The sequence below is a fragment of the Cannabis sativa genome, chromosome 1 (assembly GCF_029168945.1).
Source record: "Cannabis sativa cultivar Pink pepper isolate KNU-18-1 chromosome 1, ASM2916894v1, whole genome shotgun sequence".
NCBI lineage: Eukaryota > Viridiplantae > Streptophyta > Magnoliopsida > Rosales > Cannabaceae > Cannabis > Cannabis sativa.
In genome coordinates, this window is record NC_083601.1 from 66,316,214 (window position 1) to 66,342,357 (window position 26,144).

General features: G+C 29.8%; 1 protein-coding gene across 1 annotated transcript; it reads left to right on the forward strand.

The window, feature by feature from the left end:
* The first annotated feature begins 7,199 nt into the window (after window positions 1-7,199).
* Window positions 7,200-8,696, forward strand: LOC115708230 (ethylene-responsive transcription factor TINY). The gene has a single exon (XM_061108688.1). It carries the CDS (start codon window positions 7,600-7,602, stop codon window positions 8,464-8,466), a length of 867 nt encoding a protein of 288 aa, XP_060964671.1. The 5' UTR covers window positions 7,200-7,599; the 3' UTR covers window positions 8,467-8,696.
* Window positions 8,697-26,144: the final 17,448 nt, after the last annotated feature.

Genomic DNA, 26,144 nt, shown 5'->3' on the forward strand with positions numbered 1-26,144 from the left:
GGAATTGTTTTCAAGTTGATTATATTAAAAAAAAAAATTATCTCATATACTATTTTTTTAACTTTTTTTTTCAAATTTACGGTTTGGGTTTCTAAATTAGTTGTAGCGCTAGTTGCAATAGGAGTTTCTATACGATTTTTCGTTGCAATTTAGGTTGCAGTGCTAGTTGCAATAGGGATTTCTATGTAGAATTCCGTAAAAATACAAAATATATATATATATATATATATTTGAAGTGTAAAAATGAAAAAGCCCCTAAAAAAATTATCGAAAATTGAGCTCAGAATCCTATTTATATAATTTTAAAAAATACAGGATCTACTTTTATCATTTAACAAAATAGAAGGTCCAATTTGCAACTCTTACAAAACACAAAGTACAAAATATTTTTTATCCAATAAATAATTTCATTAATAATAGAAATAAAAAAATCTTATAATTTTAAAATGAGGTATATAATATAATATATAATTAATATGACAATATCGGTCAATTAAAAAAAAATAAAAAAAATTATCATTGTATTTTAATAAAATCTGTTAAACAAACTAAATATATGAATCTAAACTACAAAACAACACACATACAACCAAAAAAAATTATCAGGAAGAAACTAAAATATACACCATAAAAAAAAATATACACGAATAAAAAAATAACTGTTGAATAAAAAAATATTCTGAAAACCACTTAAAATAACTAAAAAATAACAAAACAAATACACATATATATAACAAAAAAATTATGCGGAATAAACTAAAAATATACACTTTTTCTATGCAAATAATAAACTAAACAACAACTATATGAAAAATATAAAAATAACAGAAAATAATTATAAATCACCTAAGCAACAACATAAAAAACAACTATAAAACTACTATAAAATAACAAAAGAACAACTATAAATCAATAGAAAAACACTACTAGAAAAATAAGCTTTAGAGACGATTTTTGGGGCTTACAGTGTTGGTTACAGTGAAATTTGCTACCAACGCTATTCAGGTGAGGCCATAGGAGGGAAAAATAAACGACGAAATAGGGACCTTAATCCCATGGCATCAGTTGTTATTAAATGACTTGCGCCATAGCCCTTCCTTTGGTTTTTTTCGATTTGAAATTTTGTGTAAATAGAATATTTATTATTAAGATCTAATTTTATTTTTTCAATTACATATTATTTTATTATTAATATATTTAAATTAAGTATAAATTATATATAATAAGCATAAATAAAAATTAAATTAAAAAATTAAATAAATACACATTTATATTACTCTAAGTGTGTGTATATTAGGTGAATTTTATACATTTAAATTTTATAATATGTGTTTATATTTTTCTAGTATATTATTATTTTATAATTTTTAAAGTTATATTTTGAATAATAATTAGTATATTGAATAATAAATAATGTGTAATATTTTAATTTTTCTTAATATTTTTATACATTTAATTTTATAATATGTTTTGTATTTTTCTAGTATGTTAATATTATTTTTATAATTTTTAAGTTATGTTTTGTATAATAATTAGTATATTGAATAATAAATAATGTGTAATATTTTAATGTTTGTGTAATTTAATAATTTTATAACATGTGTTTGTATTTTTTTAGTATATTAGTATCATTTTTTTTTTAATTTTTTTAAGTTATCTTCTGTATAATAATTAGTATATTGAATAATAAATTATTTATTATATTTTTAATTTTTATGTAATTTAATATTTTTAAAATAAACTTTATTTTTACATTAGGGGATTCACTGCTTAGATCCCGTCCCATTTGAGAATTATCTGCCCTGTCCTCGATAGTAAATAAGCATGGATGAAGTGGGAATGGGGACGGGAGAGCACTCCCCACTAATTTTTCACCTCGTGTGCATCCCTATGTATTACATCAATATTATTCTAAAATTACTCTAAGTATTTAAGTGTTATCTAAGCATACCTTATACCAAAAATTATATACTTGACTTCTAATAAAGTCACATAACGCCACATGTTGTACATTTTCCTAAGTCATAAAGCATACTAAATTACTAACTAGTAATAACTAGTCATAATGCTACTAAAATTTTAGCAGCATATATAACAACTATAATTGAATGTTCCCAAAAAATTTAAAGCTATTAATAATAACAAAATACAATCTAAAATAATATAAAACAATCACAACAACATTTAACAATACAAAAATTTACCACTCATTTGACCGTAGTACATGTATTCGCAGAACCTACTTCACTACGGATGAATATTTAAGATATTCAAACTTTGTTAAGAATTAATAATTAATTAATAATAAAAGTTAGTAAATATATACCCCAGGCTAGCTAGAAACCGATCAACATCAAATAAGTCGGATATTTATAAATTGACCTCACAACCTATAGCATAAAGAATACTACAAAATTAAAAATTTATTTATTTAACTACTTAGTAGTTGTATAATTTATGACTAGTTAATTTATTACTAATTAGTTACTAATGATTACTAATTAGTTACTAATGAGTAATTAGTTAGTAATAAAAAGGTAAGATCCTACTAGTTTAGGCCTGTTATCGTGATTTTATATTAATTGTGCAATCTGTTGCTAATAAACGAGTTTGTTGAAAATCGTAATTAATTAAAACTTTCCTTAATTACTTTTTAATTAAAAACAAATATCCTTCGCATAAATTAGAATCCCGTATTTAAAATATTTAAAACTGTATTACAAAAGATATTAGATACAAAAGTTTTCGCCTAGCAACTATTCAATATTTAGCTTGCTGTCTCGAAGATCGTACGCTCCAGGTCTAACTGTCCCGACATGTACAATTTTCATCTCCTCGCACTCACTTGTGTTCAGCCTTAGTCATTGTGACAGTCAGAGCCCCATGATGCGAAGGGGAAAGACTGGTAGCTGTACAATCTCACATTCCCTGAGGAAGGTCATGTGTGATGATTTCTGAATTGTGTAGGTATGGGACTATATAGTTGAAAAGGACTTAAATGGATTGATTGGTACTACCTATATCAACAAGGTACATCTTATTTTTCGGTAGCCCATCACGAAAGAACTTCATGGTTGAATAATAATAAAGAACTCTGCCTATATAATAATTGTGTATTTTTTAAAAAAGAATAATAAAATAAACTTTTGTGAGAGTGAAAAAGTGTTAGAAAATAAATAATGTGGGAAGAGAGAGAGAGAGAGAGAGAGAGAGAGAGAGAGAGAGAGAGAGAGAGAGAGAGAGAGAGAGAGAGAGAGAGAGAGAGAGAGAGAGAGAGAGAGAGAGAGAGAGAGAGAGAGAGAGAGAGAGAGAGAGAGAGAGAGAGGGAATTGGAAAAGAAAAAAAATTAAAAAAAATAAATAGAGAGAAGAGAAAGAAAAAAAAAAGATCAATAAACTATTAAAAAAAATAAGTTAATGAAAAAAAAAATTCAAAGAGGTATAAGAAAGAAAAAAAACTATATAAGCTTTAATAAATGTAAAAGAGTAAAAAGAAAAAAAAATAAAGATAGAGAAAGTATAAATGTAAAAATTCCCTCGTCAAAGTATAATATAAATTTTGGAGAAAAGTAATATATGGTGTAAATATTTCAATATTAAACCATTAATTAGATTATGATTCAATGGCGAATAATAAAAGAATTTTTTTAATTTCTATATTTAATAATTATAAAAATCACAAAATATCTTTTATTACACTATATTAAAAATATATTTATATATAAAATATTTAAGTCAAATTCAACATTTTTTTAATTATAATTTGTAGAAATATTTGAAAAAAAAAATCATGTATCCTATTTTTATAATATTTTTATCTTTTTTTTTTTGGATAATTATGATACAATCTCAATTTTTAACCACGAGAAATGATAAGAGGATGGTGCCACACATTAAAAAAAGGGGTAAGTTGGAAAATACCACTTTTATTAATCAATTGATCAAATTTACCTCTAATTTTATATTTAATTGAAACATACCTCTTTTTATATGTATTGTATCCAAAATACCCTGACATAAGAGAGTCACATGAAGAGTATCTTGAAGTGACAGGGGCAAAATTGGTGCAATGTTTAAAAAAAGAGGTAAAAATGATAGACTTTAAAAAAGAGGGTAAAAATAAAAGAGGACAATATAAAAAGAGTATAAAATATAATTTCCTCTTAAAAAAAAGTGAGGTGTAAATCAATATCAAATCTAAGATATTTTAATTTAATATATAATATCAAAGTACTCCCTCATAAAACACAACAATTACATCTATATCTCATACTCATATATACCGTACAAAGTAAAACTTTTTGGATGATTAAATTTCGTCATTAAAAAATAAAGCAGCAGAAAAAAAGGTTGGTATATATCGACACAGGTAGAGAAAGGGGTCAAATTAGAAAAGAAAGAAGAATGTTAATCTAAGATTAGTAAAATAATGGAGTATCAAATAAAACCCTAATGGAGATTCCAAAACACATATAGATAGTCCAACTAACTCATAATAAAGGCTTTTTTTGTCTGAATCTGATTATTGGATGGATTCATTCATTTCTAGACTTGTATTTAATTAGTGAGACCACAGTATAGTAGTAACATCATATATAGCTTTATTTATTTATTTTTTATTTGGAGAAAGGCATATTATATATAGCTTTTCTAGAGTGGAGATTTTTTATAAACTTTATTTATTATTTATTTTATTTTTTTGGTAAGGGGTTACAGTGTCAGTTATTGGTCCATCAGCCACAGCTGCAAACAATTAATGATTTAAACTTGGATTAATTATATCAATTTCTATCATGCCTTTTATTGTATCATATATTATAATATAGGGATTTGATTATCCTATTTTGAGCAAAATAAATTATATATTTTTGATTATCCTTGTGATTGGACAATTGATGAAACCTAAATTTAGCTTTTTCTCAAGCTGGGACCAAATCAGTAAAGCCCAATGACATCACCAATAAAAGCCCCCTCTAGTTGTTTATTAATCCATTTCCACTTACATTTTTTTGAGAGGAACATTTTATTATAATTTTGTAAAGAGCATTGCTATTAAACACTAGTGATGTTTAACACTTTCTCGACATGTTACGTTACGATTAACTAGCGATACTTTCTAAAATTATGATATTTAACTATGTGAGACCCGATATTTAGTTAAATTAATAACAATAGTGACATATAGAAAGGTGCTAAAACACCACTGATACTCTTTAGCATCTCTCTTTTGTAAATTAACTTTTTCTTTTTTACCCCATGTTATTTACTTTTACTAGATGCGATATGTGTGGTAGAAATATCCATGTCATTATGTCTTGCCGCAAAACCAATAGTAGATTGACTCCTAACCCCAAAGAAATCTGTGACTCATGACGACATCACCAAATTTATGATTATAAAAAAAAAATCATTACAGTTTTCTATTATGCTTTTAATTTATTAGGAAATTTGTAGAAATGTTATTTTAGAAAATGATATTATTCAAGAATATATAAAGTAACACTCTAGAAAATTATTAGAATATTATAAATTAATTAGCATTACCATTTACCAGTTTAGTTACCGCACTATAATTCTAAGAGATTTCTTATTATGTCCTATTTATTTTTATCTCATCACCTTTTGTACAAAATGAATACTTTGGTGATTTCTTCAGTATGAACGAAAAGTTTGGGGCTTATCTTCCATGATAGACTGAAGTAAATTTAATGTTGTGGTTTATAAAATATTGGTTAAACATATTTTATAAATAAACAATAAATATTTTTTAGAAGAAATTCCTCTTCCTATATGTAATGGTGACACATAATTATATATTTTCATTTCATTGAGGTGGTGTTGACAAAAAAAAAAATACTTAGCAACACTTACCAAATTTTGATTTGCCTTTTTCATATATAATAAATATATATATGTATAAAATATTAATTAATTAATTAATAAGTAATTTGTAGTATAAATACTTAAATTAATTTTTAATTATAAATAAATATCTAAGTTTAATTTTTATCAGTAATTAAATTACTATGGTAATTTTTTATTAGTTCAAGTCATTTAATTTTTATTTTTTTTACAAAAAAAATAGTTTAAATATACTAATAAAAAAATAACACATAATAATTTAACATTTAACCGCTAGGTACAAATTTAACTTAATATTACAACTAAAAATTAAACTTAAATATTTATTTACACCAAAATTAAACTCCACAAATTACTCTTAATTAATTATTTTTAAATTAAAAGTGCCAGTGGAAAAATTTACTTTTGATTTACTAATAATTGTATCATTTTAAGAAGGTGAGTAAAAAGCATTTTTAAAATTTATGCTATAATTACTGTTTTCAATGCCTCTAGGTGGTAAGTAGTTCGTTTTCTTAGGTGAGAGCAGCAGCTATTTAAGGGATGAGGATTAATAAAAGGTACAACGAAAATAAATACTAAATGCCAATTATACCAAGGATTCATCCAATAATTTAGTGTATATAAAGTGTATGCAGGTCTGATATTTGATGCTTGTTTGTACACGAGTACATACTAATTAGGGGACCATGATAACCCAAGTGATGATACATGATCAATAAATATGTATGTATACACGTTTTACTAATACCAAAACAAAAAATGACCTAATCAAACATAAAATAAACTTATTATTAGAAGTAGAAAACTCCAAAGTTAGTAAATAATTAAAACACCCAACAAATGGAGTACTAAGAACCATTTTCCCATCAAGGGAAAATATTAAAGAAAATATTTATGATGCATTCACTGCATATTATTAATATATGACATTTGAAAATGCCCGTGAACAAATAAGAGCCAAAATGAAAAAAAGGAAAGAGTTAAAAGGGCAGAGAAGATTGAAGAGTACAAAGTAAAGGAAGAGTATCCCATTCTACTACAAGGTAATATTAATCCTTATTGTCTTGGATTGGAGGTATAGTACTGCATTCTCACTCTCATTGTAAAATGTTATATCAAATATCATATATCATATATATATATAATAATGCCAGCTGTTGATTGACCCCTCCTTAACCCCTTTACTCCTCCTTCCTCACATCTCATGTTCAACTGACCGTACACCCACTTTCTCTCTCTGTATCTACGTGTAATAAATATATATATATGATATGATTAAATATTAAAAAATTAAAAAATCATTTAAAAAAAAAAAGTCATATAAAATAAAGGGTAGGCTACCCTAGTCGTGTGGGGGGTCACTTATGCAGAGGGGAGAGAGAAAGAGAGAACAATCCTCCGTTTATATATTTTCTTTCACCCCATTCTCTTCATTATTAGTTTCATTTCATTTCTCTCTTTTCTCACTAAAACACTAAAATCCCTCTCTATTCTCGTTTTCCTTCCCTTTCCCTTTCCACGTTCAGTTTTCCTTCTCTGAAAAACTATAGTGTTATATATACATATATAGACCCTTATTATACCAATTACTGTCATAGCATCTGTATTTTTGTTCATCTGGGGTACTGATCCTCAGATTAGAAAGCAAAATTATTTTTTGTCTCAACTCTCTTTTTTTGTATAAGAAACAGAGAGAGAAATAGTAGAGAGAGAGAGAGTCACCATCAGCGCAGCAATGGGTGCTGACCCGGTGAGCTCATCAGAAACCGAGTCCTCTACTACTTCCTTACTCAATGAGGATCGGGGCAAAATACCCGACCCGAATCAGAAACGGGCCAAGAGAGCAAGGGAAAGTTGTAGTCATAGTAATACTAATAATAATAATAGCAGTAGCAATAATAACAGCAATAGTAATAATAATAATAATAATAATGATAATAATAATAATAATAATAATAGTAAGCACCCGGTTTACAGAGGGGTCCGAATGAGAACATGGGGAAAATGGGTATCCGAAATTAGGGAGCCCCGGAAGAAGAATCGGATCTGGCTAGGAACTTTCTCAACACCAGAAATGGCGGCGCGTGCACACGACGTGGCGGCCTTAAGCATCAAGGGTAACTCTGCAATACTCAACTTCCCCGAGCTAGCCGGATCATTACCCCGGCCGGAATCTAACTCACCCCGAGACGTTCAAGCGGCGGCTACAAAAGCGGCTTTAATGGAGTTTCCGAACCCATCTCCTTCACCTTCCACGTCATCATCGACAACAACGAGTACTTCATCGACAATGTCGCAGACTTCGTCTTCGTCTTCTTCGTCGTTGGTGGCAACTTCGTCATCGAGCTACGACGTGTCGTCTTCGCCGGAAGAGCTGAGCGAGATAGTTGAGCTGCCGAGTTTGGATACGAGTTTCGAGTCGGGGAACGAGTTCGTTTTCGAAGACTCGGTAGAGGGGTGGCTGTATCCTCCTCCGCCGTGGTACCATCATCAGAGCTTGTTTGAAGAAAATTATGGGTACTTTAGGGAAGATCAGATAGCAATGTCAGAGCCAGAGTCTGCTATTCTATCATCTTTTGAGCCTTTATTATGGCAACATTAATGAATCATCAACCAACCATGGATATTGGAATTGCCTTCTTTTTTGATTTTTAGCTTAGTTGTCTTGTGTGCTTCATCTCCTTCTTTTCTTTTCTTTTCCTTTCTTTTCTTTTCTTTTTAATTTTAAAGTGTGTGTGAGCCCTTTTATTAAAATTTTCCTTTGGAGAGGGCTAAAATCTGAAATACGTTTCTTGCTTCTCAAGTTTGATAATAGTAGTACTAGTATTAGTATAGTAGTGTAGTGCTTATCTCTGCTTTCTCTTCCACACTGTTTTTCTTTCTTTCTTTCTTTCTTTGTCTAAACTAATCTCTCCACACATAGCAAAGTTAGTTAAATTTTGCAGTTTGTTGTTACTTCTTTAAATGCCAATTTTCACTTTTCCTTTTCTTCTTTTTCTTGAATAATGAATTGGAGTTAATTAAATCGCAAAAGGGTAGTTTTACTTTGTCCTTTTTCATTAATTAAGCTTGATTATTTTTTTATCTTTTTTTATAGTATCTATTGATAATATAATAACTCTGTTAAACATAATATTAAATCATGGATGAAGCTGCTTGCTTCATGATTTGGAGCTTAATTAAGCTCTGAAAGCCTAATGTTTGGGGAACTGGGACTCAATTTTCAATACATTCTTAATACTTAGTTAATTCATTGAATTTATAACTAATCAACTTAGAACATGGGCTTTAAGTATTGATCGCCATAATGTTTCCTTTGACTTTTGAGGAAGGAGAATTTTAAAATTAGGACCATTTATGATATTTTTGATTATTGGAGCCAAATATATTATTAAGTTTAACAATATGTACTTTTTCAATGACCAAATAATAAGTTTTAACAATGTCTTTTTCCAATTATACATATACAAGTCCAACAATATATATCAAAGTCCAGGACTATATTGTGTAGACTCTGTTGGCTATGGCCCTGAAAACAGGCAAGTCACTCCAAACATAGTGCATGTGTTAACTCATCACTTAATGAGCTTAAAACTCAATTAGTTAGTGAAAACTAATAATTAGTTCAATCAATCTTTTACAAACCCAAATCTCTGCATGTGTGCAATAACTTTAAGAAAATGTCTTATTGTACTGTTGAAGAAAGTAAATTAGATTAGATTAGATTATGAAAGATTGACAGATTAAATGTTTCCCTTTATCACAAAACTAAAAATCTTTGTCTATGTTCTATATTTGCAGAATCATCATATCTGTATTATTAAACATTGATATATAATATATGTGTATCTATTTAAAATGTTACATCACATTTGATGGTGACACAAGCACACACACAAAATACATTTTGAAAAATATATTGAAATAAATATATATGAATTTTTGTATGGATACAGATGAATACAATTAGTAGTAGGGAAGAAAAGTACAGGTTGATGTCAATGATTCTCTGGTTAATAAGATGAGTTTAGATTCTTGTTTATATGTTATTCTTTCTCTTGTCTATATATTAGGGCTGGCTTAATTTTAGTGACACTTACTTTTCAACTACCATATATTTGCAGGGTCCTTTTATTTTGATCATTTTGTAATTTTGTATTATATATATATTTCCTAAATATTAAATCCTTTTCCCCTAATTTTATAATCAAAGTCGGTTTTGAATGTCCTTATTATAAAAAATAAAATAAAATAAAAAGTTTCAAAGTTAAATTATGTTATACTAAAAACGGTTGGTTATGCATCATTGCCATTGACCCCCCTAAATTAGAGATTTTTATTTAAAAAATATTTTTCATGTTATTGGTAGGATCTCCCTTTGACACTTCAGATGGTTGTTGGAGTTTAAAAACTATTTAAGAACAATGTGGAGATTAATTATGTTATAAAAATAAACTCTGTTTCTCTTTGTAAATTAATGAATTTTGAGCTAATTAATTAATTAAATAAGAAAAGAAGCTTGAAAAGTAAGTAACAAATTCACAAAAGGGAAACAAAACTTACACATAATATAAATAATAGAGTAACTCTAAATAATATTATTTCACAAATACATAAAATTACAAAAATATGATTGCACGTAATTATAAATATTTTTACGATTTTTTATGATTTTATTTTGAAAAATAGCATCTTTGATGCTTTTTTTTTTATGTTATTGTCATATTATTTTATTGTTAATTTTTTGTTGTAATTTTTTTTTTATGTGATATTTTTGTTATTTTGATATTATTTTTATAAAAAATTGTAAAAATATAAAAAGAAAATTAACTATAAAAATGTAAAAAATAAAAAAATAGTGTATTATATAATTATGCCTAATATAATCTACATATGCAATGCAGTAGAAATCTATATATAGATATATAGCAAATTGTACATCAATTTATTTAGCTACAGAAAAATATTAAGAAAATTCTATTTAATTTTGTTAATTTGTTCATCACGTATAATACTTGCCTATACTTTCAACAAGTTATGTCAATAAAGCCTAAAAGGCTGATGGGATTCCATTCCTATCTTACCGTATGCCAAGTGACACCTCACACAAAAATAAATAAATTAGAAGAAAAAAACTCCCAAAAAATAAAATAAAATAAAATAAAAAGATGATAGGGGAAAAAGAGGAAAGAAAGATGTGATAGTCTATTAACTGTGACAATGTTTGTCAAACAGCTAAGGTGAACATTATGAAAACGACAAGGCCAAACTAGTTAAACTCCTATATATATGGATATCAATTTCACTACCCCAAAAACCATAAATAGTAAAATACAAAAGCAAAACAACAATGTTGGTTTAGTCGTATAAAGTTTTGATCAACCCTACAAAAAATAATACAATCACATTACTTTTGGTCAGTTTATTCTACAACATTATAATTAAGTATTACAAAACATGCACAAAAGACACAATTAAATTTAACTCCCAATAATTAAATTAATATTAATTAATAATTGTATGTTAACTACAAAATTGTTAATTATTTGATGAAATAAACAAAAACAAAAATTGAAGTCAGACCTCTTATGACCCCATTTCGCAGCTGGAATTATTATATATGTGATGAGCAAAGCAAATTAAGGACCCACTTCTTTGATTACCGTCTTTGTCCTTTAACTATAAGATTTTTTTCTCTAAAGTGTATATGCATCATTATTGTTGCATACCTCTATGCGTGTTGTGAGTGTGTGTGTATATATAAGAATATATAAATATAATTTACGTGGTTGAAAATTGATAGTCCTTTAAAGATGGCACTAATAAGATTGATTTGATTTAGAATTAACATCAATGGACCAATAATTAGTGACCGTCTGGCACAAGTGTTTCGCCAAGGACATTTAAGCATCATGGGTCTCTCTCCATCTTTTTCTAAATAGTAATATTTCTCTCCAATAAATTTTCCCACTTTCGCTATTTCCTTTTGCATTTTTGATTAGAACCTCTATTTAAGAATACTCTATTCAAGAATAACCTCTAATTTGTTATAAAAAAATCAAGTCCCGATTTGGGCCAGTTATAAATAAGAATAACCTCTAAATTGTAATTAGTTATACATTTTTTAAGTCCCGTATTAACAAAGTATACCTCTATATAAGAATAATTACATCTTAATAAAATATATACATGTATTTTGTAAATTTATTTATGTAAAATTAATAATTTTATTTTAAATTATAATACATGTATGAAATTATATTTACTTTAAAATATTTCTATTATGATATAGTATTAATGATTGTTTATTGTTATTATTGTTACATTGATATTTTTTGATTTTTTTAATTTTTTTTCTAGTGTAACTCTATTTAGTTATAACCTCCCAATTAGAATATAATTTAGTTGGTCCCAAGTGTATTCTTGGATAGAGGTTCTACTGTATATATAATTAGCTTTTCACGCTCAAATAATCCAAAATCATATATCATGGTCAAAACATTATATAGCTATAAAAAGGACTTAATTTCTATTGTGTCCCTATTAGCATATAAATTATAATATTAAAATTTAATGAATGAGTAAGAAGAATCTAATAATAAAAGAAAAAAAAGTGTTTAAAGAGTCACTTTTGGACTTACAATTGAAATTTAGCACATAGTCATGAAATCATTACCATTTACCAATTTGCATTATATATTAAAAAAACGAGAAGGGGTGAGGAAGGAGAGAATTTTATAATTATTTATTTTTGTTTTTGTTAGGATTAGTTATATAATATGAAGAGTAATTTTTAGTATTAAATTTAAGTTTATTTTTCAGTTGTAAATAAATATTTAAATTTAATTATTAGTAGTAAAGTTATATTTCGATAAATCTATAGGTACCTAGTTGTTAAATGTTAAGTTATTATCTTTATTAGTATATTTAAATTATTTTTTTTTTAAAAAAATAAAAATTCATGATATGGACCAATGAGAAATTGCAACATGGCTATTTACTTTACACTTAACAACTACAAAAGTTTTAAAATTATAATTTAAGTATTATTACCGTAAAAAATAAACTTTGATATTTATTTGTAGGTAGGAGTTAAATTTAAGTATTTATGCTGCAAATTACTTTATTATGAAATGTATTAGCGAAGAGCGGAGTATCAATGGTGCTCAACACCTTTTATAAGTTAGGTGGTGCTCTACAATTGGTTAGCGATATTCTTTAACAAGTTATTTTCTTATAATTAAACTCAATACTTAATTACATGCCAATAATAATATGACACTAAAAAAAAATACTAAACACCAATAATACTTTTTAACATTTCTCAATTAAGAAATAAAATGAGCTGAATGAATTTCTTACTTTTACTCATTTCTCAGACAAATATTGATGAGTTAAATTATATATGTTGATAATTAATATTTTCCTTAATTTTACTATACATATACGTAAATACACATGTTATTTCAATCATTGAGTAATAATGAAAAGTACAATAAATGATATAAAACTACGTTGACAAAGAGGTTAATGAATTGTTACATAACTTATAAAAATAAATGAATTAATATTCTGGGTAACAGCAGCAATTAAGTTCCCATTCATGGAAAGTGCTTAGAAAAATGAGGTTTCACACTGCATTATAACATTTAAATAAGGGGAAATCATTTTTCTTGGCTTTATTTTTTTTTTCTTGGGATGTATTAATAACAATAATAAAGAAATTAGTTATTTAATTATTTTTTAATTTTATTGGAAGGAAATATATAGTTCTTAAATAAACAATTTTTGGTGAGTTGTAATAATCAGTCACACGTGCCTTTTTAATTAGGAAGTTGACCCTTATTATTGAAGGAATTAATTGGGAATCACGTAATTAAGCGTTTGGCAGCATTTGTATACCTGTGTTTTCCACGTTCCTTCTATATTAGATTCTCATTTTTCTTTCATTTCCCAAATCATATCACTCACTATATAATATATCATATGATTCATATCTATATTTCCAATTATATCCAAGTTCTTCATTCTTTTTTCTTTTTCTTTTAATTATAGATAAATCGAAGGTATTAATAAAGTTTTAATTGAATATGTATAATTGTTGGATTCTAAGCAAACAAAAATAGAAATAAAACTATTTTTAGTTAGGGACCATTGTTTCTCTTAGCATATATTCTCTTTTGTAATTTGATATTGACTTCTAATAATATTATAAATTACATGTAAAATAATAAAATTAAGCAAAGTAAAAAAAAAACATTAATTTACCATTTAGCATTTCTATCAGTTAAGTAATGATATATAAGCTTTCCAAAAAATAAAAAAAAATATATTTTTGTAATAACAGAACATTAATCTAATACACCGATCCAATTCAATCTAATCGATAAAGTGTAAAGTATATACCTGGACTTAAACATCTCTACTATATATAGATCACAAATTGTGAGATTTAATTTATATTGGAGGTTTTGTTGTAAGTACATTTTAAGATAACTTTAGTAAAAAAAGAGTAGACACAATTATAATAATAGATTTATTAGTGTATATAGAAGAGATAGGTTAACTAATGAAAGAGCAAAATATTCCTGTGAATATATTAAGTAATTAATAAAATGAATCATCGTACTAAGAAAAGATATGGTTAGTTAGGTTGGACATAAAATATAATTTGGATTCCATTGGCTTCCCCGTTGCACATGATTCCCTGCGACCTTAATATGCGCTAAATTAACCAAACACAAGCAAAGCTACCATATAAATTCATTTCTTATTAAAAAAAAACATTATAAATTCATAACATAAATAATTACATATATAATACGAGTTTCAATATTATATCTATTTATATATATTATAGTCAACAAAGATCTACACACATGACACATACATACACATACATATAGTATACATTGGAATAACATGAAATATATTCTCACATAACTACTCTTTGTACTACCTCATGAACATTATACATTAAGAAATATAAATTTTATTATACTACAACTTAATTAATAATAATTATATTAATGCCCAACAAATCATGAAATATAATTTTTATTAAGAGAAAATTTTTTATGTCTATTAACAAATATTTGATCTTTTTTTTAATGGTTATTACTGATGAAAAAATATTATTTAAAAAAAGTTTTTATACTTTACTGTCTTATTTAAATAAATATTTTATTTTTGCATTATATGGTTGTGGTGTTCTGTAGGGCCAAGAGAGTGATAAAAGTAAAAATTTAATTTGTGTTAGAGAGAAAAGTATAAAAATAATGCTTGCATGAATATGGTAGAGAGAACAATAACAAGGTGTAAAAAGATATTTTTGATATAATATAAAAAGATAAATATTTTTTTAATTAAATAGTAAAATTAAACACATAAATTTTTTTTTTTATTTTATTATTGGTTATTGGGTTAAAATCTCTTTTTTAAAAATTAATGGTTTTTGTTGTTTGGTACATTTTAGGTCTGATTGTTTGAATTTAGTTTTGAATTTAGTAATCAAGTTTCTTTAGCTGTTTCTTTGGGGGTTTAATTTTAGCAGTTAGACATAGTTTTTCTAATTTTCACTATGCTAGTTTCTCTTATAATTCTAGAACTAATAATATTGTTGCCCACTCCTTAACAAAATATGCCTTGTCAAAAGTTATTAGTAAGATTTTATGGTCTGATTATCCTTGTTGTATTCATGATTTCATTTTACATGAGATGAATTGATTTAATCAATATCCTCTCCACCTTCTTTTTAAGCTCATTGCTAATTGAAAGGTAGTCTTTGGGGTGTTTTCTTAAAATAAACAAAAAAAAAAACATATTTTTAAAATTGACATTTAATTATAGTTATTTTTTAAAAAAATACTCAGGGTAATTTTTATTGAAAAATAATCTATATATATACATGTGCAATTTTAATGGGTATTACTCATGAATGAGTAGTATTAGGAGAATTTGAGTTTTTATGCTTAATTTTTCTATCTAATTAAAAAAATCTTTCATTTTTACATTATATGGACAGGGGGTTGTTCCATAGGCTAGAAAAAAAATTAAGAATTTTTTTTTTTTTGCAAAAAAGGAAAGGTAAAGAAAAGTAGAGTTTGACTTAAGTATTTTGTATATAATTATATCTTTGATATATTATAAAAATAAATATTTTTTTATGTATTTTCTCAATTAAGTATAGAAATTTAAATTTCTCTTTTACTATTGGGGATCTTACAATAATACCCAATTTTTTTTGTCATTTTATATTTTTATTTTCACACTCTTTTTATTTTATTTTTGTTGTACCAAGTTTTTAAAAATATTATGTTTTGAAAGGGAGGATTCATATTCTGCTGTGCAACACCCACTTAAGTATTCTAAAAATAATTTATCATTACTAGATTTTAGATTAACATGTTAAATGAAATAATTATTTATGTTTAAATAATTATTTACATGAAAAATAATAAAAATCTTGTATAAGTTTTTCAAACAACACAGATTTATTGTGGAAAATACTCTTATCTTACTAGCTCAAGTTACCCTTAAAACTTTGGGATGAGACCATTAGAACTTCTGTCTATATTCATAACATGCTACCTACACTTGTGCTAGGTCATAAGTCACCTCTAGTAGTTTTCTTCCATAATGTACCAGATTACGCTAAATCCAGAACCTTTGGTTACACATGCTATCCAATAGACATTATAATAGATACAAGTTAGAATTCAGGTCCACCCCTCACCGTTTCCTTTTGTATAGTCTAAATTTCAAGGGTTACAAGTGTCAGGAAGACTATACACTTCAAGAGATGTCATCTCTTATGAACATCTGTTTTCTTATGCTCATCTTTCAATCACTAAGAACTCTTTAAATCTTGTCTATTCAAAAGAATCATTCACTTCTGTCAATATTCCTACCCATGGAGGGTTTGCTGAGCCCAATCCTCTACTTGGTTTTGGTGTGCTTCCTCATACAATTCCCGATCTCACATCTATGCCTTTGTCTTCCACTCTTAACCACAGTTGTGTACCAAGTTCATCTACATGCTAACAGATTTTTTGAAGTGCCCCAAGTTTTTCAAAGTGTTCTAAATGTGCTTTCTAGAACTATTTTAGCTCCTCCAGTTGAGCCTACACTACCAGTGCTTGAGCCTGCAACATCTCATAATGAGCCTCCAAATACTGTTACTGAGCATGCAACACCTGTAGGATTTTATGCCCTAAATAAAATTTAAATTTAATTTAATATTATTTTAATTCAATAAAGATCAGAATCATACTTCGACTTAGTCAATCGCTTGGTTCACATATTTATTTACATGTTTATATGTTTAATATAAAAATTTTATTAAATTCAGATTATATAGTTATTCATAATTTTATTGACGTCATCACATAAAAAATAATTATGAGTATATGTTTTGAATAATTTTAGTCTCAAGATTTATCAGTGTACTGGATTTACACTGACGTAATAATCAATGATGTAGTCTACTTACACTATGGAAAGTGGTATGTAGACTTGTATCGAATGTATTGGTTTACATTGGACTAGATCGATATTGAAAAACGAACATATATTATAATCTTAAGTGCTATAATATTATTAGTCAATATCAATTGATAATAGATCAATTAAACTCGAATCACGGTTAAACTTAATTATATTATTCGAGTTCTTTGATTTGTTCTTTTTTAGCTTACCCAAAGGTCTAGCCCATACTTATATCTTGAGAACTTGGTAGTATAATTTAATGAGATTGTTAATCATATATATGGACATCTATAACTTTTATGTTAGAAGTGAAAGGATAGTTTCCTTCGATCTTGGTTAAAGGTGTTACAGAAGAGATATCATTTCGGTAATTATATTAGTTTACTGAAATCCCTTTACAAGAAACTAGGATAATATACAATTGGGGGGTAAAACGATAATTTTAGTTCATACTCACTATAAACCCTCTATAAAGGATCATTGATTGATCTGGTTGAAATAATAGATAATTTACAGCGTATCTATATTATGACATAATATAGAGCGTTCTATAAAATTAAGAGTACAATTCTGAGTCTATAGTAGAGTCATGAGAAATTAATAAGTTTAGAAAATTCATTTGTTAAGTTTTAGATCTACTTATTGGGAGCTTGATTTTATAGGCCCATAATTTCTACAATATTTAGGATAATATTTAACAGTAGGTTACAATAATTGATTATTTCATCAATTAGATTTCACATTATTAATTTTGTCAATTTTGAGAATTTTCACTAAGGTGATGAAATTTAAAAGAAAGAGAAAATAATGGTATAATTATTAATTATACATTGTTTTGTGAGTAATTAATACTAAGTATTTAAAATATATTTTTATTAAATAATTATTTAGATGTAATTATTAAAATAAAACAAGTGTTTAAATATTAAAAGTTTAATTAAATATGGTAGAAATAAAAAGATGTCATCGTTTTAAGTCCATTAGACTTAAGTGAACTAAAGAAATAGTCTAAGTTCAATATCTATTTACTCAGAAGACAAGAAAATTTACTTTTCCTTTTGTATTTATTCTTTTTCTTTTTTATTTAATTATTTAGAGAAAATAGTTATTCATTTGGTTATAAAAGGAATGCTATAGGAGAGTTTTTTTTTTTTTTTTACAATTCAGATTTCAGTCTCAAAATTTTTGAAAAAGCTCTCTCATTATCTCTCCTTGAAATCGCCACTCTCTCTCTCTCTCTCTCTCTGAAATTTCAAAATCCATGGATGATGATGTAACACTTTCTCACACAAATCTAATATAACACATAGATTACAGTGAAAGGAGACATATTCTGCTGAGCAAAGACCATTGTAAGTATTCTGAAACTTTATATTCGTAAAGTTTTAGATAAAACGTTATTGGTAATTATTATTTATGTTAAACAATAATTACATGGAAAATAATATGATCACGTATAAGTATTCTCAACAGCACTAACTCTTTAGTCCTGGAACAACAGTTCAAGAGCTTAAAGCAACTCACATTGACCTTCCACTCCTGTTTGTCACCCTACAAAACCAGTTCCTAAGCCTATAGCATGTTTGTCTATCACACCAGCTTTTGCTTCTGTTGATCCAGCTCTTAGACATCATATGCAAACTCACTCTAAGCGAGTCATTCGCAAACCAAAGACCTGTTGGAAGTTATTTTACCAGGAACTTAGATCTACTCACAAGTATGTTGATTTAACAACCTAAATATGAACTTCTAAAACGATATGAAATTAAACACATAAGAGTATCAGAAATCTTACAGTGATTGCAGCGGAATATATGTCTCCTCCCACTCAGATCTCTAACCCTTGATTCCTTTCTGTAGCAGAGTATAATCAAGATCTGAGCCCGAAAGTCCTTCTTTGTTGTTTCTGAATTCTACACAGCCTTCCTCACTATGATTGGTATTACTTGATGTGTGTGGGCACTACTCTAGCACTCATACATTTCGAAACAGTGAAGGAAGAGAGAGAGAGAGGGTGGCGGCTCAGAGAGAATTTTCTGAGAGAAAATTCTTTCAGAATAATGCTGTGAAAAGCTTTTTCAGTTGTGTTATAACTCTGAAGCATTTGCCTTCTATTTATAGAAGACCACCAAGGGCTATGATTGACATTTTGAATTGAAAAAATCAAAGGGAAAAGGAAGCTAAGTGGGCCGGCCTAGGCAATGTGGAAACAAGGCTTGCCACTTTTCCAACTTTTCTTTTCCTACACTGATAGTTTCCTGTTTTGTGAAAAACTGCCAATTCCATTGTTCAACCATATTAATGACAAATCTAATTATTTAATAATTAAAAAATAATTATCAAATAATATATTATCATTTATTTTATTAATAATGAAACTAATTAAAGTTTCCTAATTAATAAATATGCCCTTCAAAATCTCTATTTACTGTTTTGCCCTTAATAAGTGCTAAATTCTCAAACTGACAAGTCCATCTTGAGAATTTTTAATTGATTAATTAAAATCAAATTAAATGAGTCTTACAAGTAATATCATCTCAACTAGTGAGGGGACCATGGGTCTATATATCCGAGCTTCCAATAAGCAGATCTAGAATTTACCACTTAAATTCACTGACTTATTAATTCTTCGTTGAATCCACACATAGAACTCAGAATTGCACTCTCAGTATATAGAATTCTCTATATGTTCCACCATATAGACACATTATTAGTTATCCATTGTTATAATCCTAATGTGATCAATGATCCTCTATATGGATGATCTACACTGTAAAGGGACTTAAATCACCGTAACACCCTACAATGTATTTTATCCTTAAAACACTTAACCCTGTATAAATGATATTTCAACTAAGTGAAATGAGTACTCAATCATTTATCTCGTTTGGTTAAGCTCGAAGGAAATCACCCTTTGCTTACTGTTCGCCAGATAGAAGCTATAGATTTCATATTTATATTAGCGCTCCCACTCAATCGCACTACCGTGTTCCCAAAATGTATGTATTGCCCAGACTAAAGATTTAGGCTTAACTAACAAATCAAAGAACACGAATAACACTTTTGAAATTAAGCCTAACCATATCAGGATTTAGATCATGTGATCTAGGATCAACTTATGATATGGAATTGAATAGATGTTTACGGTAAATTTCAAAATCTAATTCAAAGTTCAATATCGGTCCATTCCAATGCATACTCCATGCATCCAACCTGAGCTTTACTTTAATCTATGTTCTGGAAAGAACATAACATTTCTCCAAATGTAAGTAAACTCTGTTGTAGATTGTCATATCAGTGAAACCCAGTGTTCTGATAAATCTAGGAATACATTCACATAGTCATGTTTATTTTCCACTGTGTTGACAACACAATAAACATGTTCAAGTATGTGAAAGGGGTTTGGATGAATTTATAAATCAAATAGACAAGCAATTGATTAAGTGATCCAAAACATACACAAGTGAATGAAAAAATTACTTCTGTTACTTTAATGATATAGAATAATCTAGATTACAGTGAAACAGAGTTTTATTTAGGGCATAAAACCCAACAAGACCTTCATTGTGTCTACAGAACCTGCTTCAGTTTAAAAAGCTCTTTAGTATTAGATATGACTCATAGCAATGAAAAGATGAAATATTGGCTTTAGCAAAAAATTTCACTTATCTTTGGTTCCTCTACTCTTAGAAGGAAAGAAATAGGGTACAACTGGGTATATAGGGTCAAAACACTACAACAAATATGAATATTAGGCTAAAACTATACAAATTTGCCCCTTATCACTATTAGAGGTGACAAGTCGCCCCTAAAAAGTCGTCCCTACTAGTTCACGTCTAAAAGTACTATTAGGGGCAACAAAAAAGTCACCTTTAGTTAGGAGAGACTTCTGTAGCCCCTAAAAATAATCTACAAATATCTAACGTTAACTTTTGTCGCCCCTAAAACTCCTAAAAGTTGCACTAAAAAAGCGTGTCAAAAATCATGTTTTGACTTTTAGGGGCAACATTTATCACATTTCTTGACAAATTCGTGGGTGTGCTTATTTATAGTTGGTCAGTAATATCCTAGTCGAGTAATCTTTTTTGACAAGCTTTGCCAACCTACCTGATTCCCACAAAAGCCTTCATGGATTTCTTTGATGATCTTGCTTACTTCTGCAGGAAGAACACACTGCAGGATAGGCATCGAATAGTCTATTCTATACAATTTGCCTTCTACGATTCTATAGGGAGTCACTATATACAAGAGTTTTCATGCCTCATTTTTGTCAACAGGAAGTTGCCCGTTGAGAAGATAGTTAACTATAGGTGTCATCCAGGTAGGCGAGCTATCTATCATCTCGACTTCTTCTTTCTCACATATACTTGGCTCGTTTAATACCTCAACCGGTACCAACTTTAATTCATCCAATTCATTCTGCGAGACTAGTTTTGCTAAGGCATCGACATTAGAGTTTTGTTCTCTTGGGATTTGTTTAATTTTGAAATTATCAAACTTTTTCAAGTTCTTCCGAACCTTCTCTAGGTACTTTGCCATTTTTAACCCCTTAGCCTGGTATTCCCCTAGGACTTAATTTACAATCAATTGTGAATCACTATGGCATATAAGATTTTTAACTTTCAACACTTCAGCTATCTTCAAACCAGCGATCAAGGCATCGTACTCAGCCTCGTTGTTTAAAGTGTCGAACTGAAATCTTAAGGCATAGTGAAACTTGAAGCCTTCTGGCGAAATTAGTATCATCCCTGCACCTGAGCCATGCTCATTGGACACCCCATCCATGTACAACTTCCAAGTATGTGCGTCTCGCCGAATAAGCAGATTTTCTTCTGTAGTTATTCCTTCTATTAGGAAATCTGCCAAGGCTTGGCCCTTAATGGATATTCTTGGGTGATAAGTTGTGTCAAACTGCCCTAGTTTAATTGACCATTTTATCAATCTTCCAGAAGCATCTGGTTTTGATAAAACTTGTCTCAGGGCTTGATCAGTTAATACCTTAATCAGATGTGCCTGGAAGTATGGTCGTAGTTTGCGAGATGCGTGAATTAGGCATAAGGAAAGTTTTTCAAGTGGGGGATACCTTGATTCCGCCCCCAGTAACCTCTTACTAACATAGTAAACAGGTTGCTGGTGCTTTCCATCTTCTCGCACTATTGTTGCACTAATCGCATTGTCCGAGACAACCAAGTAGAGGAGTAAAGTTTCTCTAGTTATTGGTTTTGCCAAAACTGGAGGTGTTGACAAATGCCTTTTTATGCTCTTAAAGGCCTCCTCGCCTTCTACTGTCCATTTGAACTTTTTGTTGCGTCGCGATACATTGAAAAATGGTAGGCACTTATCAGTTGACTTCGAAATGAATCTGTTAAGAGCTGTCATTCTTCCTGTTAAGGCCTGAACTTCCTTCGGTTTAGTTGGTGATGGCATATCTATCAAAGCCTTGATGTTCTCGAGATTTTCTTTAATGCCCCTCGCGTTGAATATGAATCCCAAAATTTTTCCTGAGGAAACTCGAAAGGAAGACTTTTTCGGGTTAAGTTTCATATTGTACTTTTTTGTGTCCCAAAGCACTCGACAAGGTCTGTTGTGTGATCTCCACTATTTATCAATTTTACCAACATATCATCAACGTAGACCTCCATGTTTCTTCCTATCTGTCCCGCAAACATTTCATTCACTAGTCGCTGATATGCTGCCCCAGTATTCTTCAAACCAAACGTCATGACTTTATAACAATAAAGCCCCATGTTAATTACAAAGCTTGTATGTTCTTGATCAAGGACATACATTTTTATCTGGTTATATCCAAAATATGCGTCCATTAATGACATAAGCTCGTGTCCAGCAGTTGCATCTACTAGCTCGTGGATCCTTGGTAGTGGAAAGCAATCCTTTGGACACGCCTTATTTAAGTCCGAGAAGTCAATACAAGTTCTCCAAGTTCCATTTGGTTTTGGGACATGAACAGGGTTGGATATCCACAAGGGATAAAACGCCTCGCATGTAAAGTCATTAGCTAACAACTTGTCCACTTCCTGCTTGAGTGCCCCTTATCTCTTAATTCAAGGGTCGTCTCTTTTGTCTCTTGGCTAGGTAACTTAGGTCGACATTGAAGTGGTGGCAGATAATCTTAAGGTCAATCCCAATCATATCTGAGTGGCTCAAGGTAAACTGATATTGGTTTGCCCTCAAAAAACTTATTAGTTGCTATTTTAGTTTTTCATCCAGGTTTTTCTCAATGAATACACATTTTGTGGGATTTGCTGGATCTAGAATAACTTCTTCTAATTCCTTAGTTGGTTTCAATAGATTCCGTTCATCTTGAATCTGAGGATCAAGATCCTTATCCCGCTTCTCGCCTTCTTCAGTCATGACTGCCATTAGCTGGTGACTAGCCTTTCTATCTTGCAGCTCTATGCGGTAGCATTCGCGAGCCAGCATTTGGTCACCTCGTACTACTCCCACACGTCAGTGTTAGAAACTTCAGGGATAAGTGCTTAATTGAACTAATTGACCCTAGTCCAATTAATGTTGGTCGACCCAGTAGTAGGTTTTAGGCATATGGTAGGTCGATAACTAAAAAGTCTTGCATTATAGTGGTGGATAAAGGTGCTTCACCCACGGTTAATGGGAGCTCAATTATTCCTTGACTAACGACATTGTCTTCTGTAAATCCACATAGATTTACCATGCAAGGTTTTAACTTTGCTTTTTCTAGCCCCATTTTTTTCCAGTGTATCCGTATACAGGATATTCACTGAACTTCTGTTGTCCACCATCACCTTTTTTACCCTTTTGATGGTTAGATGGATGGTAATTACTAGTGGGTCGACGTGAGGATACCTCATGTGCTTTGCATCTTCCTCCGAGAACACAGCCGGGGGTTCCTCGGTCTTAGCTTTCTTAGAAGGTTTCAAAGCAAAAATAAACTGCTCATTCTTAACTTCCTTTACATATCTCTTTTGGGTGTTGTTACTTTCTCCAGCGAGATGTGGTCCTCCCGTGATAACCAGAATATTCTCTCCTTCGAGAGGAGGAGTTTGTAATCTCTGGTTGCCTAGGTTATTAGGCGGATTAGGCTGGTTTTGTCCATCACCTTGTCTTTTCACATACTGCTAGAAGTGATCTCGCGAGATAAGGCTTTCTATCTCGTCTTTTAGTTGATGATATTCTTCTGTCGTATGCCCAATGTCTTTGTGATACTTAAAAAATTTTGTTGCATCTCTATTACGTCTCGCATTCCTCATGGGCTACGGTTTACGGAATGCGACCCTGTGCTCATGTGCGAGATAGATATTTTCTCGAGTTTCATTAAGCTCGGTATAATTAGTGTAGATTGGCACGTACTTGTCATGCTTCTTCCATTTTTTCTTCTCCTTAGCTGATTCCTTAGAGTCATCTTTTCTCTTAGAGCCTCCTAGATTTTCAGCCTTCGTCGAGACGGTACTTATCGAGACAGTGCTGGGTTTACTTCCCGAGTCAATCCTTAACAACTTCATCTCTTTTCTTGCTTCCTCTTTTCGAACAAACACCTGAGCCCTCTCATTGAACTCACTGATGTTCTTCACCGGGAAACCCTACAAGTCATCCCACAACTCGCCTCCAAAAGTTGAGAGATCAGTCATGATCCCTGCTTGAAGGGTAGTGAGCTGGATACTGTCACTCAAATTTCTTACTCTCACATCAGCTGTACTGAAGCGAATTAAGTAAGCCTTAAGTGTCTCGCCCGGGTGCTGTTTTATGTTAGTAAGAGAAGACACTTTGGGTCGCCTGTCCCTTGCTGCCCGAAACTGTTTCTTGAAGTCCTTATTCCAAAGAGGTGATTGAATGATGGGTAAATTTATTGAACCAGCTTCTCGCTGCCCTAACTAGTGAGGTAAGGAATAAAATACAACGTAAATTATTCGTCACATTGCTGGCTCACATTATAGTGTTGAAATTATTTAAGTGGGCGACCGGATCTGTAGTCCCATCATATGACAAGATGTGAGGGTTCTTAAATCCCTAGGGGAATTCAGCACTCATAATATTTGGATGGAAAGGTTCGGGTTCCTCGTCCGAGTCGTAACCAGGTAGTTTCCCCAATTCCCCATCTTGGTACCTCCTGAACTTATCCTCCAACTCGTTGATTCGCAATTGGTTCGGATCCTCTTGCTTTTGATTGAGTTGTTGACGAAGGTCAGCTTTTTCTTGTTCAATTGATTACGAAGATCCGGCTGTTGTGGATCAAAGTTACTCACAAACCTCTTCTTTGAGTAACTTTGTGCTCTACTTGTGCCCCTACTTTCTCAATCAGTACTGGGACAAGTTCTATCTCCTCCTCACATAGATCCACTACGAGTTCTTGTATGTCTAGAACTTGAACTTATCTTGTCACGTACTGGCCTTCTCTTTTGAGAACGGGTTGATACATGCCCCTGCTGGGGTTTATATGTGCCCTTTCCTTATTAGTGCGAGAAGGACGTTAATGATGTCTCGGGGGCAACCTACTTGCCCTAGGTTAAGTTCTAGGATCTCTCTCGTTGCCACGAGAGATTTCCTGTTCCCTAGTTCGAGGTTGTCTCCTACTAGCATTCCTGTGAGAAGATTCTAGTAAATCATGATTTCCATTACCCTGGGTTGTGCGTCCCTGGGGTCTTCGAGACTTTTCTTGACAATGAGCCTGATCATTTGGCTGTTCATCATTAGGCACTACTACAAAACAAGCCTTTAGAGGTATTTTTTTCAGCATAATAATATGTTGGAATTAATTTTACCAGGATCTTAGATCTACTCACAAGTATGTTGATTTAA